Source organism: Rhinolophus sinicus, linkage group LG11, assembly GCF_036562045.2.
Source record: "Rhinolophus sinicus isolate RSC01 linkage group LG11, ASM3656204v1, whole genome shotgun sequence".
Lineage (NCBI taxonomy): Eukaryota > Metazoa > Chordata > Mammalia > Chiroptera > Rhinolophidae > Rhinolophus > Rhinolophus sinicus.
The window spans coordinates 65,402,826-65,421,943 of NC_133760.1; the positions used below are offsets into that span (position 1 = coordinate 65,402,826).

At 35.2% G+C, this 19,118-nt stretch overlaps 1 protein-coding gene across 9 annotated transcripts in view; it reads right to left on the minus strand.

Annotated features, from left to right (window-relative positions):
• Positions 1–19,118, minus strand: part of MKLN1 (muskelin 1) — a 283,551-nt gene that overhangs the window by 37,062 nt on the left and 227,371 nt on the right. For all 9 annotated transcript variants that reach the window (XM_074315595.1, XM_074315597.1, XM_074315599.1 and 6 more), the window contains 3 exons: positions 17,246–17,458; positions 12,833–13,054; positions 10,212–10,341 (listed from right to left, as the gene is read on the minus strand). In XM_074315595.1, coding sequence (XP_074171696.1) covers positions 10,212–10,341; positions 12,833–13,054; positions 17,246–17,458 — 565 coding nt within the window. The remainder of the gene's footprint in view (positions 1–10,211; positions 10,342–12,832; positions 13,055–17,245; positions 17,459–19,118) is intronic.

A 19,118-nucleotide genomic window follows, 5' to 3' on the forward strand; every position in this document is an offset into this window, starting at 1 on the left:
TGTTTCCAGACTTTTTACTCTTGCAAACAACAGTGCATTACATATTTCTGTATAACATATTTTTGTTTATCTGTACAAGTATATGAGAAGAAATAAATTCCTGGGGGGAAAAATGCTTAGCTAAAGTGTATATGTATTTTATATTTTAATTGACACCAAGATTCAGTGAGTGATCTTTTAATTTACGTTTTTAAACTTATGAATGAAGCCGAGCATCTTTACATAAGTAAATTTATTGGCTATTTATTTTTTTCTTTGAACTATGTATCATGTCACTTGCCATTGTTCTACTAATCTTTTTTACTGATTTGTAAGAACTTTTTATTTATAGTAGGGTATTAACCTTTGTCTTAGTTGCTGCATTGTCATTTATTTGATATGTAAGTATTTTTCCATATATAATTTTTTAATTTGAAAATAAAAAATCAAACTTCATCTTTTTTTTATAACTTTGGGGTTTTGTGTCATGTTTGGAAAGGCCTTCTCCCAATCCTAAATTATTAATCAGATTTATAATTTTATTTTTTGAGTATAAAACTTGGGCCTATGGAGCATTTATTGTGATATATAGACATCAGAGACCCAGAATTGACTTTTTTTTTCCCCACCAACGCTCAGTGACATCTTTGTGACATTTATTGCATAATCCATTTTCCTTCTCAGTGGTAATGCCACTTCATCATATGTACTTGGAGATATTTTTATATAATCTGTTCTAGTCCATTCCATTAATCTGCACAAAATTGTAGCTTTATAAATATAAATTGTAGTGTTAATACTACTTCATTACCTTTCATTTTCAAAACTAGTTTTCTTACTTTAGTGTTCTTACTTTAGTGTTCTTATTTGATGTTGATTTTACAGGTGAACTTTAATTCACATTTACTATCAAATGACAAATTTTATATTAAAAACATGAATACTGTACTTTGATAAGCTTGTAACTAGAAAAAACACTCCTGGGGAGAGTGGAAGGGGAAAATGATGGAAAGTTATTATTTCCAATAATGTTGAGAGGAAAAAAGTACACAATCCAATTTTATCAGAATGGCACACCAAATGTAAAAGATGGTGAATCGAAAGCAATGAAGCCGAGTTACACTGAAAATATGTACTACCATTTCCTACCTCAGTTAGCTAATCTATGTTAACAACAGCAAATCAGCAGCTTCAGAATCTTCTCTGTAGTGCTGAATTGGCCTTATTTAGCTAATTGGTAAAAGTCTAAAATGGTCAAAAACATAAAAACTTTATATATGTTTAAAAAACCCCACAATGTCAACAAGCAGAATGCACACATTCCCAGGGCTGAAATGAAAATCAGCAAGATTTTGCTTTTAAGTTTCATGAAAATATGTTTATAGATAAATCCGATCTTGCAGACATAACTAACAGAGCACTCATATGTTAGTTTCACAGCATGGTAACAGCAGAAGGGAATAAAATTTAACTGTCAAAATTTTGGAGCTAGATGAGGCCTTAAGATCAACTGGTCCAATCCCCTCATTTTCAGATGAAAAATCAGGTCCAGAGAAGTTGTACAATTTTGCCAAAGTTGCAGAGGGATGAGTGGCAGTCCCAGATGAAGAGACCAAGTCTTCTGATTCTCAGTTCACTATTCTTTCAATTATACCAATCTGCCACTATGGTTAGAAAAGAATGGAATAAACAGTGGCAGACGTGGGAACATAAAGTCAGCAGAATTTAAGGGGCAAAACAAGTAAACACATATTTAGAACAGAGATCAGGTTGTAAGAGCTCTGTATCACCAATGTTTGACTTAGCATCTGGCAAATGATGAAGACTCAATATATTTGCTACCTTGAATTTAATACAGATATGAGAAAGTAATGCTATTATAATAGACGGAGTTTCTATAGCAAATGATAAAGCTCTGGTGGTATGACAGACTACCTTCTAAACATAATTTTCAATTAGTGTTAAATACAGACCTTACATATGGGGAGTCTGCTAAACCCCTTGTGTTCACAGACTTATTGCCAAAAGTTATTCAGAAATAAACCCAAATTTTAGATGTGCTGAATTTTGATGTAATTATGTATGTGTTAGACACAATACTAATAAATCCCTTCTTCCTAAAAGCTGCCAACCCACTGATTTAAACTATAATTTCCTTCTGAGGGGAGCATACAATTGCTATGCTCTAGTTAAAAAATAAGGTTGAGGTTTCTTTAGCTCTTCAGATGTTAAATCTAAGATAATTCATTTGAATAATTATAAAGAGCAACCATTTAAAATTTTATAGTATCTGACAAAATAAAAAATTATAAGAAGCAGCAATTTTACAATTAGATATATCATCTCTAATTGGTGATCTCACTAGTTCAAACAAATTTCTTCTATGATTTGAAACAATCCAATTTGAAACTTGCATCATAAATGCAGTTTTAATCAAATAACCCACACTACTGAATCATAGATAAACATAGTAATTATATGTTAAGTCCATCTCAAATTATAGTAATTAACTGTAGTAAAAAAGCCTTAGAAGAACAGCTAATAAATAGAATGTTTAAGTGAGCATCCATGTAAAAAATAAAATTGGTGTTTCTAAGAATATTAAATAATGTGGATATTTAAACAGTACCCTGTCTTGTCCTTAAAAGGACTTCTAATGGCTTACAAAATAAGATGAACTTACATTTAAATGGACTTTAAAAAACAAGGTAAAAGTAATTCAATGACAGAATAGTACATTATACTATAGTTCTGACGTGGGGCTTTCTGATTGGTCTAACTAAATCCAGTGAAAGATTTTTTTGGAGATCTAAAGTACTTTAAAGACTGAATGCTCTTTAAGAAATCTTGAATAAAGTCTGTGCATTTCAGCTGAGCTTTTCACAGGTTTTGAAAAGCACAGTGAAGATTATGTTGACAGATGAATACCTATGTAGAATTATGTTAACGACTGAGGTTAGAACCATATGCTTTATTTCCTAACCTGGGCTTGAGGATTTAAGAGAATTTCATGAGACAACGATTTATAAGCAAAAATCTGAAAGATGAGCACAGGTTAGCTACCTTTTGAAGGTGAAAGGGAAGAGCGATTCAGGTGGGCAGAATAGCATGGGCAAAAACCCAAAGGCAAGAAAAAGTATTCTGTATACAGAGAATTAGTACTCAGCAGTCAGGAAACCAGTAACTGGTGGCAAGGTGTGCGGGTGGATACCAAGAATGGGGCTGAAACTAAATAAGCTGCAGCATATCGTTAAGGAGTCTGTGAGTCAGGCTGAGTTTAGACTAAATCCTGAGAACAAAAAGAAACAAAAGATCTTAAGCAAGGAAGAAAAACCATCAGGTTTGTATTTTTAAAAAACGCTTTCTTATCTTATTAGCACTAATCGAAAGGAAAGCCTGTCAGTCTTCTTCCTCTCTATGTGCAACTGTAAGCTCCATAAAGATGGTGCCCTTATTCACAGCTGTATCCCTAGTGCTTAGCTGATTATCTGGCATCTACTAGGTGACCAGCAAATATCTGTTGAATAAATACTAAAGCACATGATTCTGCACTTAACTGGGAACACATCAGCTGCTTGCAGTGCGACAGTGGGTTGAGGAGAGGGAAAGGGTAACAGAAAGAAGGCTAGACCCAGAGGCCAAACAGGTGACGACAGCCTAAAGTGGTGAAGGGGCAATAGGACTAGAGAAGACGGAAGTAACACAGACTTGATAGATCAGTGAAACTGACATACTACTGTGAAATCTGAGGTGCCGACAATAACACCAGCCCAAACTAGAGGGTCCAGCCATGAGCAGGGACACTCATTTCCTTACACTTGTGGTCACTTACAGACATGCACGCTAAGGCTGAGACATGAAGTAACTTGCCCAAGGTTACTGTGGCTAAGGACTGAGATAGACCCTGGAGAGCTAGAACAGTGGTTCTCAATCCTGGTCACTATCAGGAACCCCTGGGGAAGGGGACTGGGGAGACAGAGAGAAAAAGAGGGGCATGGGGAGGGGAGTAGAAAATGAAGAAGGAAAGAATGGGAAGGAAGAAATGCAAAGGAGGAGAGAGAGGGAGGGGAAGATAGGAGGGAGGGAAAAAGGGAAGGGAGGCAGGAAGGAGGGATGGAGGGAGAGAGATGGAAAAAAAAAGAAAAATGAAAACAATTTTAGTTTCACGCTGATATCCCAATAGAGCCACTGAAGTTCCACAATTCCAAGTATAACTGTAACAGGAGGTTTAGGTAGGAAAATTTTCCAAGTACAGAAGTTCTAACCAGATGCTCAACTGCCATAAAAATCCTCAGTTAAAGCACCCATTACACATATTGCCTTTGGACAATGAAATTTATAGGCATACTGTCAAACTAACCACTTGGAAAATATGTGTCTAGACAAAAGAGTGGTATTTTCAAAACTTAAATCAGATCAAGACTCTGGCATTAAACCTTTCAATAACTTACTTTATTTAGAAAATAAAATCCAAACTTCTTGCATTCGTGCAAGGCACTGAATAATCAGACTCAACTATTTCTTTAACCTCATTTCATACCAACTTTCCCCATCTCAGTTTGCACCAGCTCCAACCATTTCTGGAGCATGCGAAGTTCTTTCCAGCTTTGGGACCTTTGTACTTGCTCTTCTCTCAGTTCTTAACATGGTTCTTCCTAATTCTCTACTTTTTGTCTCAAATCTTAAAAGATTACCTCCTCAGAGATGGTTTTCCAACCGACTCTATCTAAATAGGACCTCCCGTGTTACTCATTATCATAGCATCCGATTTTTTTTTCATAGTACGTAAAAGGCAACTGCAGGTTTCTGTCCACTAGAATGTGAGTCCTTTTTGAGAGGGGATCTTATCCCCCGGGTCCATAAAACATACTTGGCATATGAAAGGCACAGAAATATGTTGGGAGGAAGGAATGAAGAGTGTCAAACTTAGATGCTAGTAAGTGACAACAAATATTATTAAATTAATAAATGAATTTGTTTGCACTGTGGGATAACACACCATAAACCAATTAAAAATTAAAGAACGTATAGCAGAACTAGTGATTCTGATTTCACAAAAGTGGATTACAGAAGTAATTAGGAAATGAACCCACTTTTTTTTTTTTTTAACTAATACCTCTAGTCCATGGTAATAAAAATAATAATGATGAAAAAAATGACAATTTAATGAAAAATTTTAAAAAGTAGACTATAAAATTGTGCTAAATTTAATACAATTAATTAAGTTTTAAAAGACTAGAAGGAAATACATCAAAATGTTAACAGATTACATCTGGTTTGATACATTTTCTTTTTGCATCTTTCTATATTTTCCAAATTCTCTACAAGGAGAGTATTACTTTTATAATCAAAACAAAATTGAACAAAAAAGAACAATTATCACACTTTGCTGGCTCTAAGCTATAACCATAACCATGAATGAAGCATTACACTGATCATTTTTTAAAGTCTTCAAATGATAGTCATTAAAGCCTACTTATTATAATAGTGAATTTTTTACTAATTCTTTCCACTATTACTCTTTGCCATTTTTTTCTTTCAATCTTGTGAAGCAGCTTAGAATGGTGGGAAAAAAACCTTTGCACTTGAACTTCTAAATCCCAGCTCTATCTATTGTTGGTTGTGTAATGCTGAAGATATTCACTGAGTTCAATGTTTCTCATCTAGTAAAGGAGATTCACACCACCAATTAGATTTCATCAAGTGCCGTGCTTAGGGACTGGCACACAGTAAGATCTAAACAAAGAGTAGCTACTGGAATCCATCAGAATATTACCTACTAGCTTTACTTGTCAAATCATTACTATCTTCACTACCATTTACAGAGCTACGTTAGGATTGTAGGGGAGAATTACCTCTCTCTTCCTGGTTATTTTAATTTTTGAAAAGAAGACATTTTGATGACATTCAGGACATCAAGGGTAATATGACAACAACTCTCATGGCCATTCCAGAAAAAGAGTTCCAAAATTGCTCTGAAGGGTGGATTAGGTGCTGGCATTTGGTGCATAGCTTCCCAAGGTGAGTACTTCGAAGGTGACCATAGTGTTATTCAGCAATGACGAATGTAGCATTTTTTTCTAGTATTAGTTCATGAACTTAATTTCAGACCTCGTACGTATGTTATAAAACTCAGGTTCAGTGCCTCTTGCTGTCTGTGATGTTGGAATATTTCTCTGCGTCCCCAAATGATGTAGGGGATTTTTGAGTGAGTGAGAGCCGGGATCGTGTCTCGTGAGACGGAAGAATGGAAGCCCAGCCCCAGGAGAAGCAAAGAGTTTTGAAAAGAGGATAGTTTAGTGAAAGCAAAGGGTCAGAGCTCCTGAGCGGGAAGGGGTCCCGAATGGGGGTGCCCAGTGACTGAGGCAAAAATTCTTACTTTTATACCTTCCCTTACCTGCTTGGGGGAGGGGGCTGGAGCCTTCTAATGGAATCCATCTATTAGATTTGTCCTGTTTGCCCATCCTGAAGGGACTAACCCATTACTATCTATCAGATCTGCTCCTTTGTCCTGCCAGAAGGGATTTGAGATTATTTATTAATCTCAAGGTGTATTTTTATGCCTCTGTCCTGGAGTGGAGGAGACATTCCAGGACCTGGAGTTTCAGGATATGGCTGCTTTTTTGTTTATTCCACCAGGGACCTTCCTGTCTACCGAAAGACATGCTAACTACCCTGTCTCATCTGGAGAGCCCAAACACTTGAGTGACAAGGGTTGGTAAGGAGGAAAGCATTTTTTATTCTAGATGTCGGCAGCTAGATGTCTAGGAAAAAACACTTTCCCTGAACCGAGAATGATTAAGAGGTTTTATAGGCAGGTAGGTGGGAAAGAAGAAAGAAAAGTGGGGTCATCATTCAGGTCTCAGGGCTGATAGTTGAGAAATTGCCTCCGGGAGGTCTCCTAAGGCCTCAGGTCTGCTTCAATATAATGTTGTCTTAAATTTATCATCCATGGCCAGAGTGCTGTATGTGTCATCAGCAAAAAACTGCTAGGATGTTGCCTCTTGATAGTTATTTTAATGGAAAGTTAGAATAACTCTTAAAAGCTAGAGGAAGTCAAAGATCAAATCATATGCCTCCACACTATCCTACGGTAGCAGAAAATAAATGACTAAACAAACAAGACAATTTTAGAAAGGATAACGAATGTTATTTGTCATATATTTCTTTCCACATTTCTAAATATGCTTAAGCTGCTATCTTAGACATCACCTACTGACTCTGTTGTAGCAGATGAAGATTTTTACTACACTGACTCTTATCTCCCTGACTCCTGTCACCCTACCCCTCCCACTGAATTTTATCCCCGTTTTTTGTTAAATTGATTGCAGTTTTTTTATTACAATGATTAGAGAAATACTGCTCACCATAATAGAGCCAACAAATGGACTGTGACGATGTCCTAATAAAATTTTTTCTTTTCTTATTAGGTTCCTATCTTTTGCACCAGATGGTATTTACCTATTCACTTTTTATTCCAAATGCTCAGCTATACCTCCTGAGTCTACTTTTACCTGGTAACCTCTTTTGCTGAGGTAGAGAGGTCTTCTCCTGCTCCAATTTGAACTGGGTGCTCACTGGTTTGCTGTGTGGGTATCATCTTGGGATGGCCCTTCATTGCTTTCCTGTGTTACATCCTCTTTTTCCAGCTTCTTTATTTTTTCCTTAATTACTTTTCCTCCCTTTTGTTAAGTATATGGTATAGTAACTTCCAAAGAAAGAGTGCATAAAAGATCCATCATTTTTTAACCTTGTGTGGCAGCCACTGTTCACTGCATGATCCAAAAGCCGCTTCTAAACCCCTTCCCCTGTGTATTACAGAAAGGCTGGAGACGCTCCATGCTTGCTTTCCCAGACTCTCATGAAGCCAGATTTCACAGTTCTCATCAAAGAAACGTAAGGAGGAGCAAGTTTTGCTTCCTTTCCTTTTTCCCTTCCTGGAATAAAGGCATGACGTTTGAGGTGCGTCAGCCACCTGCCACCAGGAGGTGACAGCCGTGTTAAGGATTTAAAATGAAAAAGTTACAAAGAACCTGCAGGCCTTTATGACATTGCTCCAGTCACTGCATCAGTCCCACATTATCTACATCTGGATTTCTTATTCTGTGAGAGAGAGAATAGATTCTCTATTTGTTTAAGCCATGGTTCTCTGGATTTTCTATTACTTGAGGCACACATTCTACTGATAAACCTCATTTATCTGAAAATAGTATTTCTTCCCTCTTGTTTCATTGATGTTTTGGCCAGAAATTGAATTCTGGGTTGATGAGAATTTTCCTTCAGAATTTTTAAGAACTTGTTCCCCCTTATCTTATAGCTTCCAATGTTGCTGAGAATGTCAATATATTTCTAAGTCCTGTTCCTCTGAATGTGACCTCATTTTACAACAGATGCTTTTAAGATACTCCCTTTCTGTCTGATACATGAAATTCTATAATGCACAATGACGTGCCTTTGGAGTGAGGTTTTGGTTTTTTTCTAAATTTGATATACTGACTTCTGTAGGGGGCTATGTATAATCTGGACACCAGTGCTTTTCAGTTTTGGAAAATTTTCTAGTATTTCTTTATTTTATAATCTACTCTCCTCCATACCCTAGTCTTCTACTATTGGAGAAACTCTTATTAGCTCAATATTAGACCTCCTGGATTAATTTTCGAAGATGCTTATTTTCTCCAATTTCCATTCCTCTGTCTCTCTATTTTTCAGGAGATTTCTTACAACTTGTCTACTTTTTTATTCTAACAAAATTTATCTTCCAAAAGCTCTTTCTTAGTCTCTGATCTTTGACTGCATTCTATTATAGTTTTATGGATGCAATATCCTTCCTTCTAAGAAAATTGATCTTGATCATTATTATTATTTTCATTTACTTGTGTTTAGTACATTACTCCATATTTGTTTTCAGGTTTATTTTATGTTTGTTTCTCTCTTTCATGGCGAACGCCCTAATACAGAAGATACTTAACTGACAGTTTACTAAGAGTAAAAAAACAAAAAGTTAACTGAAAACAGTATGTGTACCTTGGCAACACTACAGGGGGACTGGGCAGTGAAACACGACGGGGGGACTGGGCTGGTCATTGTATTGGGGACTAAGCAGTAAGATTAGCCATTTTATTGGGGGTAGGGGATCCCCAAACAAGAGTATCTGGAAATCTTTTCCCTGAGGCTATATATTTCCTCTACAGAAGGTGATTCGAATCTTCTGCTAGGAGACATGCCTTGCGTCATGGGAACAGGGAAGTGGTCAGAAGTTCCATTATTCCATCTATAGGTTTAATTGTCCTATTTTCTACCCTGTCGTTTCTGCCTCAACAGAGCCTCCATCCTTTTCATTTCCCCCAGAAAATAAAGCTCTAGCCTCTACCTAGTAGGAGGTACGGGAGAACGGTCTGGAAGGCAAACTACTTCACATACCCCACACCCCTGTTTTTTACTGTGGTGCTTGCCATCTTTCGTAAAAACAAAAAAAGTTTTCCCTCCTAAATAGAAACAACTATTTTAATTAAAATATCTGCTTTTTAAATTTTGTTTTCTAAATAATAGCTAAAAGGAAAAGCAAGCTGATCTAACTTCTCACCTTATTATTGAAATTAGGCATTGGGCCTTACACAAATACCACCCTTCTTTATATACTAACCACAGGCAAAGCGACTACTATGGAGGGTAATTATGTACATTAACATCCGAAATCAGATACTTTTGAGAGTGAATAGGGAAGCACTAATTATGCCACGGCAGTATGCATAAAACTGGGACTGTCTCAGGCAAACCAGTCACCCTATTACTAGGAGAGTAACTTGTTGGATGCTGAGCTTGTGGAATTAAAAGGCGTGAAGTCCTCCCTCAGAACAAAGACATGCTCTACTATGCTTGTGCCTGATACATGGACCACTACAGAGAAAACAGAAGGTGACAAAGATTAGCAAAACAGAATAATACAAATTTTAGGATATTAATTCTTGCAAAGCCCTCACCCTACACAACAAGCACACACCTAATTCCTTTAGAAATTCATGTACTGTCTTTCTGCTCAAAGGAAATAATAATTTCATATATTTCAAACAGAATTGGATAATTTAGCTGGCTGATTCCTTCCTTTTACTCTGAATTACTTCGATTAGAGAAACGGGGAAAGGGTGAAGAACGGTTAGAAAAGAATATGGGCTGTAGTCTTCTACCTAGAGTAATTAAGACCTGAGGGAAGAATCACTAATAAATGCGTTTACCCATTCCAGAGTCTTTCTTGGTGCCATCCGATATGATGTCTACATGATCAGAGTCCACATCATAGCTAAAGAAATCATTCAAATACGTCTTCGATCGCTGGCCACCAAATACATACAAGCAACGATTTTTCTGAAAAATAAGAAAAAGGGTAAAGAACGGAGGAAGCAGTTACTTCCATGAAGAATTCAGAATGATCTTTTAAAAATGTAAACCGCTATAAAAGTAATTTCATGACAGATCTCATGTAACGGAGTACTATGCTGGTACAAAGAGGAAAGAGGAAACTCTACGCATCCTGCTAAGAGGTGATCTCTAGGATATCCTATTAAAGTGAAAAGGTAGGTACAGAGTAAGGTCTGCTGGGTGCTGCCTCTGTGTAAGAAAGGAGAAAAAGGAATGTGTGTGTGTAGGAAGGAAACTAATAAAGGACAGTCACCTATAGGAGAAGAGACAGAGCAGGAAGACAGGGATAAAAACCAGACCTCTGACAGCAACTTGACTTAAGGTATTGCCTTTAGAACCAGTTATATATTTTTATTTAATTAGAAAAAATTAAATAAAAAAAACTGAAATTTGAAAAAAACAAAAAAACGAAATAAACGTATCTGTATATAAAGATTATGACCAAACGTAGAGATGATAACACAGAGAAGTAGTATTATATTTCTAGTGGTTTTGATTCATGTTTTTGACTACCCATCCTTAGTGGGCTACATCCTAAACAGAAAAATAATCAGAAAGCAATCTTAAACAATATTCAGTGATTCTGTTGTTACTTTTGTTATTCTGTAAATCATTATAGAAAGACAGAGCAGGTAATATAATATTGACATTAGGAAGTAGAATTTTAAACTTAAAAGATAACACAAATACAAAATCAAAGACATTAAATGTGAAAACTCTATAGTCTTTCATTTGAATTGGACATATCAGTATGAACTCATATATACATAAGCATACACAGGTACACTGTGAGGGGGGCACTCCTACTGGCCACAGAGAAAACTTTGGGCATCAAATAGAATAATGACATCATTGTAGGATAGAAAAATTGGGGCATCAAACAGAATAATGACATCACTGGATTAAACGCATCAAATATATAAAAATCGATGAATTCACAATAATACTCAAAAAAATCTATTGGTTAACTTTGGAGACTCAACTCATTAATATGAAAAAAGTTATTATAAAGGAAAAAAAAATCAAACATCTATTATAACCTATCCTGTATGGTTTACATATCAGGGTAGCCACATAGTGAATGAGAGAAAGGTTTTTATAGTACAATCACAGTTAATAAACACGGAAGAAATGATGCAATTAGAAAAATCACCATTTTACAATCTAGGCAATGACTATCAATGGCTGCTAGAGCCATTAGGTAAAAAACTGACAGGAAACTATAATTCATCAATCAGGCTGATAACACTTGCACTCACCCCCAAAAATGGGGAGTGAATCTAAAATCAAGACTCTAGATTTAACTACCAGCTTACAGGAAATATGGAGGATAAAAGATCACTTTAAATGATATTATGAGGATAAAATCAGTGAAATTAAGAATGTAAGAAATTCTAAAGTACACGACTCAGTTTCTTTAACAAACGTGTGTGTGTGTGTGTGTGTGTGTGTGTGTGTGTGTGTGTGTGTAGGGAATAGGAGAGTCAGTACTGTTATGGATAAAAAGAAATTTAGGAGACACAACAACCAAATATAATACATGATCTTTTTTGAATCCTGATTTGAATAAACAAACTAAGAAAAGGTATTTTTCAGTATTTCAGAAAAATACTACATATTAAATAATATTAAAAAATTGCTTTACTTTGGTCGGATATTATATTGGTATTTCAATTACACTTTTTAAAACTCCTTATCTGTTAGTGTTAAAATGTCTGAGATTTCCTTTAAAATAACCCAACACAGTAAAATTTGAGAATAAACTTAAAAATGAAAGAAATAAATGGAATAGAAGTGGGGTACATATATGAAAAATGAACAACAGAATACTGGTAACTGCTGAAACTGATAAATGAGAACACAGCAATTTACCATTCTTCTCTCCAGTTTGGTATGTTTAAAATATTCCATGATACGTTTTTAAAGTTTTGTTCACAGAAAGGAGCCCAGGTTTTCACTATAACATTTGAAAAGGTTAAAGAAATGGCTGTATGTTGGTTTTGCTGATAAATTTTAATTCTAATTCGAAAAAGTCAATTCTTAATTATTTGCACTTAATGAAGAGTAGCAGAGGGGAAATAGGAACATATAAGAAAACTTATCTTCTAGTTACTAAGAGAAATCAATAAGTAGAAAAGTATAAGAAATAGATGTAATATCTATATAAGCAGTGAAGTTACTCATAAAAGTGCCTAGATTAGTATTCAGTATTTAGGAATTACTAAATTGATGGGAAAGAGTCTCATAATTAGCTACCAGTTAATATAATTAGCTAACAGTCCTTACAGTTTTATTTTTGTCAATCATTGCTGACACTAACGATTTATTTCCAATGAAAAATTCTGATCTCTTTCTAAAGAACTAGATGTCACCACTTCTTTTCCTATTGAGATACAGACGACAAAATAACGTAATACAATGGACAGAATATTCTTACTGAGTGAAATAGCATGCAGTGTCCTATCCGAGACTGGATGTCCTCAGGTCCAGCATTACAGGAGTCCTCTCGAAGAAGTTTCCAGGTTTGACATTGACAGTTGAAAGCAAACAACCCACTGAATTGCGGTTCACTGGCTCTGCTGTCGTCTACGCTGCCATTACACGTCAAAATTCTACCACCAAAGGTGTAGATCATATGTTTTTCTGAGTCCATACACATCTATCAGAATAAGGCAACAGATTAAATAGGTTTAGATTGTGTCTGTCATATGTGCTAAAATGAAACCAATGTGTGCAGTTTTAGACTCAAAAAACCTGAACTTCATCTTAGTAACACTAAGTTCTACCCCTGATTATCATATGTACTTATTGCAATACTGTTCACCACCTGGTAGATTCAGGATGGATTGCTAAATAACTTTTCCAGGTTCCCATTTTTCCCAGTAGGAGTGAAATATGTTAGGTTAAAGAGCTTTATGCTTTCTTGAAACTGCATAATTTTTACAAAATCAACCAGTAATACATGAGGTGCTGATTTACAAACCGAAGTGAATAAGGATCATACCCTACAGGTAAACAGTGATCACACCCTTATTTTCATCCTTATAAAAACTCCTGGGCAAGCATCCTATTAACCTTACTACCATTTAATAGGCGAGCAGATATGTGAATAAGTGATGCAGCTAAATTCATCTCTCTGCATTTATTTTACAAAACTATTCAAATTATGTTACAAAATAGTAAAACAAACAATAGTAAAACAAACAATTTGCAGCAATCAGTCTTCAGACTGACATCTATGGTGTGATGAATCTTGCCTTCTTTTAACACAGTATTATAAATTTAATTTTCTTTGAGGTATGTTATACAACACATGTTCAAAAGCCAACCTTGATTCTTTCATTCTTTTAACTCAAGATTATAGCTTTTCATAAAAATCTCTGAGAAAACAACTATTTGTTAGAAGACAGTAAGAATTAAATTCTATTTCAAAGAATACCTAAGTCCAAATTGGGAATTAGATGTTGAACACAAGTGACACTTACATTTAAAGAATAAATTGTGTATACAAAACATCTATTATTTTGTTAAGCACAAATACTAGCCATTATATGTTCAGTTCTTTCCTCCCATCAAATTACTTCTGCTATTTATTTCTGTATTATTTTTAATAAAAAGCTATTTTAATAATTGTAAAGATTGGTTTTGAAATTAATATTAAAAACAAAAGATTCTAGCATCTCCTAATCTTTACCTACCACTAGAAAGATCCACTTACTTGCCATTTCCCAGGTTTCTGGCAGACTTCCACAAATTAACATGAAAATCTATCCCTCAAGGGAGAAATCTCAGTGAAAATGGTTGCAAAATTAAGATGTCAAAGTTTCCATGTCCCTGGCACTCCAAACCAAGTGTTCCCACTCTTTAATCCTAAACAATTCTGTCAATTACGTTGCTGAAGACAACTCAGTGGGGCCCCATTCACAACGATATCACTGTCTAGGTCTTCACTGCAGCTGGGTCACATTACCCTCTCCTAAGTACTTAAGGCTCAAATCTCTCCAAATACCAGGGGATCATGCTGAAAATCCTGAGGGATCAACATTATGTGAGGCAATTTACATTTTCATAAATTCACAGACTCATACTAATTTTGGCCAATCTGTTCAAGCTTCCAATGGTTATCTAGCCCGTACGTCATATCTAGCCCACATGACATACGATTCTACACATGGCAACAAAGGGCGTTTCTCTTTCCTTTTGGGGATATTTAATTGTGATATGCTTATTTTCTCTCTCTCTCTCTCTCTGTAGAGGTAGAGGAGCAAAGATTTTTATTAAAGCGAAAGTACAGCTCTCTTATGAGAGGGAGTACCCAAAACTGGGATGCCCCTGATGTGCTTATTTTCATTTGTTTTGCGATTATTTTTAACTTTTTAAATTGCAATTACTTTTGCACCAACCTACCGTGTTTCCCCGAAAATAAGACCTAGCCGGACAATCAGCTGTAATGTGTCTTCTGCAGCAAAAATTAATATAAGACCCGGTCTTGTTTTCTCTAACTCTATGAACCCTCATCTGGTTTATTGGGCTTGTATCTTAAGTCTTGAGTTCCCCAAGTTCCTTCACTGGCAACTGCAACAGGAATCACTGTCTCTATCAAGGTCCTTCCCATACTTTTAGAACGTGCTACTTTCTGACATCTACCTTCTCTGGGCTTTTTGGGCACTATCCATATGTTTTTTCACAGACTCCTCCAGTGGCTGCCCTGGGTTCAACTTTCTGCCCTGCTCACGACACTTCCTGCTGAGATGTACCTCTGCTAGGCTAGGCCCCTGCTGCATTCCCAGTTTTCTCCCATTACACTGTTGTGGGTTTCAATACAGGTTCTGCGTATTTCAGTTGTTATTGGCTAACCTCACAAGAAATTGGGAGTTGTGGGTTTTCTTTGGCTTCTGGTATTGTTGAATATGTGACGTGTGTATGTGTGTGTGTGTGTGTGTATGTGTGTGTGTGTGTAATCTTTTTTTGTTTGGTTCTCATAATTCCTGAAAATTGCATAAAGCAACAACATGGAAATCTTCAGGACTACGGTGCCACTATGTTCTTAAGAAATCCAAAGTCTTTGGATTAAAATTTTTTTAATATGTTAAATTCAAAATGGCAAAGTAACTTTTAAATATGTCTTCATGCCTCTTTCTCACAATCTTCTCAAATTTGAACATTGTCAAATCTTAAAGCGTCATAAACAACCCCAAGTAATTTTTGGAGTAAGTCCTAACTTATAACTTTATATGCACGAAAAAACAGAAAATGGAGGCTTACACAGATTGTGTAATTGTTCAAGGTCACAGAGCTACTTGTTAGAGCTGAATTAGCACTGAAATCTTGGTTTTTTTTGACCCCTATTGCTCTGCTGTAATGTCTAATCAGTTGGAAACCAAATACTGTTTAACGGAACCTAGCTTACAAGGAACATTCTATTAATATCAAAGTCAAGTGAAACAAAGGCCATACACAAGGACAATATATGTGTTATATTCAGACTACCCCTCAACCTGTAATTCTTATTTCAAACCTGTGGAAATAAAGACATAAGCACCTTTTATAAAAAAAATTTGTAACCAGTCAAAAGCAAGAAAATAAACGGTTTCCTTCACAATGTTATCTGCTGATGCCCTGTTTTTAAAAGATCAGAACCAGTCAAACTTTTTTTGTTCTTATTTTCCACATGAAAACACAGAGGATGTCAGCAGGGAAGCACAAAGCATTACAGCTCAGTTATTAGAGCCAGCACACGTTCCAAATTCAATCTGGGGAGTACTCTGAAGACTGATGTTTTTGATTTTTCATCCACCACTTACTTGATAGGCATGCAACCCACTCCTTTTTTCCCTAACATTCTCCTGTAGCAACTACTTGTGAATATAAATATAGCAGTCGGATAAATTCAAAGACAAGAATTAACAAAAATCTGTAAAGAAACAATAAAAACAGACTTGGGTTTTAACTTGCATATAAGATAGGAGATAAGGTAGGCGTCAGTTAGAGTCTACCATAATTCTAGCACCACCTCCCATTTCTCAAATACTAGATAATGCTATGTTCATCAACATAGTGTTACAGATTTTTTAAGTCTTTTTCTCCTTCATACTCCAAGAAAAACCTGTGGACATGGGTTGAACCTGCCTCCAGAATTCAAAGTGGTTCCTGTCTTGTATGAGGCACTGAACTATGCTGAACTGATAGAGACTAAGTCTTCAAGTACAGACAAAAATGACAATGACACAAATGGAGCTGATGATGAGAGCTACATGTATATTAACATGAAAATGGCTTACCACATCGCCACGTGTAGTCTTCTTGTCTACGACACCATCATACGATTTTTATTGGTGCTGAGTTTAAACTTCATCTAGTTTATGTGAAATTCCTATCTGTTTTGTAACAAGTTTGTGATTAAATTCAAAAATAAATATATTTCACTCGAATTGGAAGAAAAGCTCTAGATTTCAAGTGCTTGAGCTATTATCAATTAATCTTACATTTCTTCCAAGAATACAGAATAAGTAGTTTTAAAAGGTCAAACTGTTATTCTTATGATTTATGGTTATTTTATTATAAAACTAAATTTGTTTTTCCTAATATGTATTGCTCCATCTACTCTCTAAAGTTTTTATAAATCCACAACTGTATTGTGAGATCTTAGTATTTCATCCTGTACTAAAAAAGAAAAAAAATTTAAAGAATAATTTTATACCTACTAAAAAAGGTATTTTTATTCTCTGTCATAGGTATTTGTAATGGAAATCACTAACAGACAACTCAGCATAACATGTGAAATAAACTCGAAGAGCAAGGGCTACTAAGCACTGATTAATTCTACCATATATTTATCTGTGCACCAAACCTGATGATCGAACACCAATTTCGGCCCTCCATCAGCAGCAGTATCCTCACTGAGTAGCATCCATGTATTTGTGTCAATGTCATAACGATAGAAGTCACTTTTCAGAGATTTGCTGTTCCTCACAGAGGAATCCAAGTAGCGCCCCAATGTGTAGATTTGCCTTCGTTGAATGTCAATGCACATTTTATGACATGATCTGGCACTAGGACCATTCTGTGGAGGGGAAAAAAAAGAAAAGAAAAAATTCAAAGAACAAATAACAGAAAATAAAATTAAATATCCCTTTTTGTTGACTTTCATTACGAGGTTTGCTCAGAGAGTCATGGCAAGTCAACTAATACAAGTCCAACACAAGGCTTAAATCTTGAAAGAAAAGCAAAAGAAACAGTAGGAGATACAAATCTTACCTTAGAAATGCTTAAAATCTACCAGGAAAATGAGATGAACTATTCTGTAACCTATGGCACACTTATCAGGGTTCTATTATATACCCCATTACATTTTAGTTACTTGTGCACAGTTTAATTCTATAGTATATGCCAATCTACTTAAAGACACATTCAGCCTTTTATAATATTTCTCATCATAATCTAGAACAAAACCAGCACTCTAAGAATATCTAGAATCACTGAATTTCATAGCTGTAAGTAATGTTAATAAAATCTCTAGTTTAATTATTTCCTTTTAAAGATGAGGAATCGTAAGCAAAAGACAAAAGGTATCCTCCTGAAGGTTAGCAAGCTAGTGACAGAAGCAGAACGAGAATCCAAGTCTGGCTTCTCATCCATCCTTTATATTATATAAAACTGACTCTCCTGATTGAATAAATAACAGAATTAGGGAACAATATGAAGAACGGTATACTATCAGCAAAAACTAATTCATTGAAATCACTTGTAACACAGAACTGAATAAAAGGTAAAACAATATTGTGGTATAAACCATGAGTTCATGAAAACAACAACAACTTCAACTGGGCAGGACTGAATTAGTTAAAAGGTGGAAAAGGAAACAGAACTAATATTTGTTAAATCTCCTGAATTCTGTCTATATTATTACGATGTATTTCATTTAATCCATACAACGATTTTATAAGGAAATATCACCATTTCACAGAGTAAATAATTTTTTCACCATCAGAAAACTAGGAAATAAGATAGAGAATCGAAGCCCCAGTATAACCAGGGCAAAAACTGTGTTTTTTCCATTATTCCAGAAGATAAGAGAAACAAAAGCAAAAATAGACTTATTACAATGTGTGTGGTTATAACTGAGATGAAGAATTCCTGTTGCAGAAATAATAGAGTTGAAATATAAGGTAGCAATAGGAAGCCTAATGAGTAACCGAGAGAAGAGACGGGGTATACTCTTGCAAGCAATCAAGAACTATAATAGGTTTTTAGAACTGAAAATAAGATATAAAAGCATATTTTAGGAAGAGTAATCCAGTATTATTACTTAGATTAAATGAAGGGACAAAGACATTAGGCATGAAGAACAGTTTGACATTAGTGTTATTAATCCAGATACTAAGTTGATTTAAATCTACTACTGCATTTTAGTATTCATACTATTAGGCTGGTGCTAAAGTAATTGTGGTTTTTGCAATTATTTATTTTTAACCTTTTAGACCACAATTACTTTTGTACCAATCTAATAATTACTATTTTAAAACTTATTTTAAAAGATTTTTGTCTATGAAAACATTCTGTAGATAAGATGAAATTTTTATTTGAGAAAGAATTTCTTCCATAATTTTCCATAATTAAATAATCTCAAAAACAACTGTGGAGTAATATATAATAAATCGATGCCACATTTCCTAGAGTGTGAAATGCAAAATTTTAATAGGAGAGTAACAGAACTTCTTGCT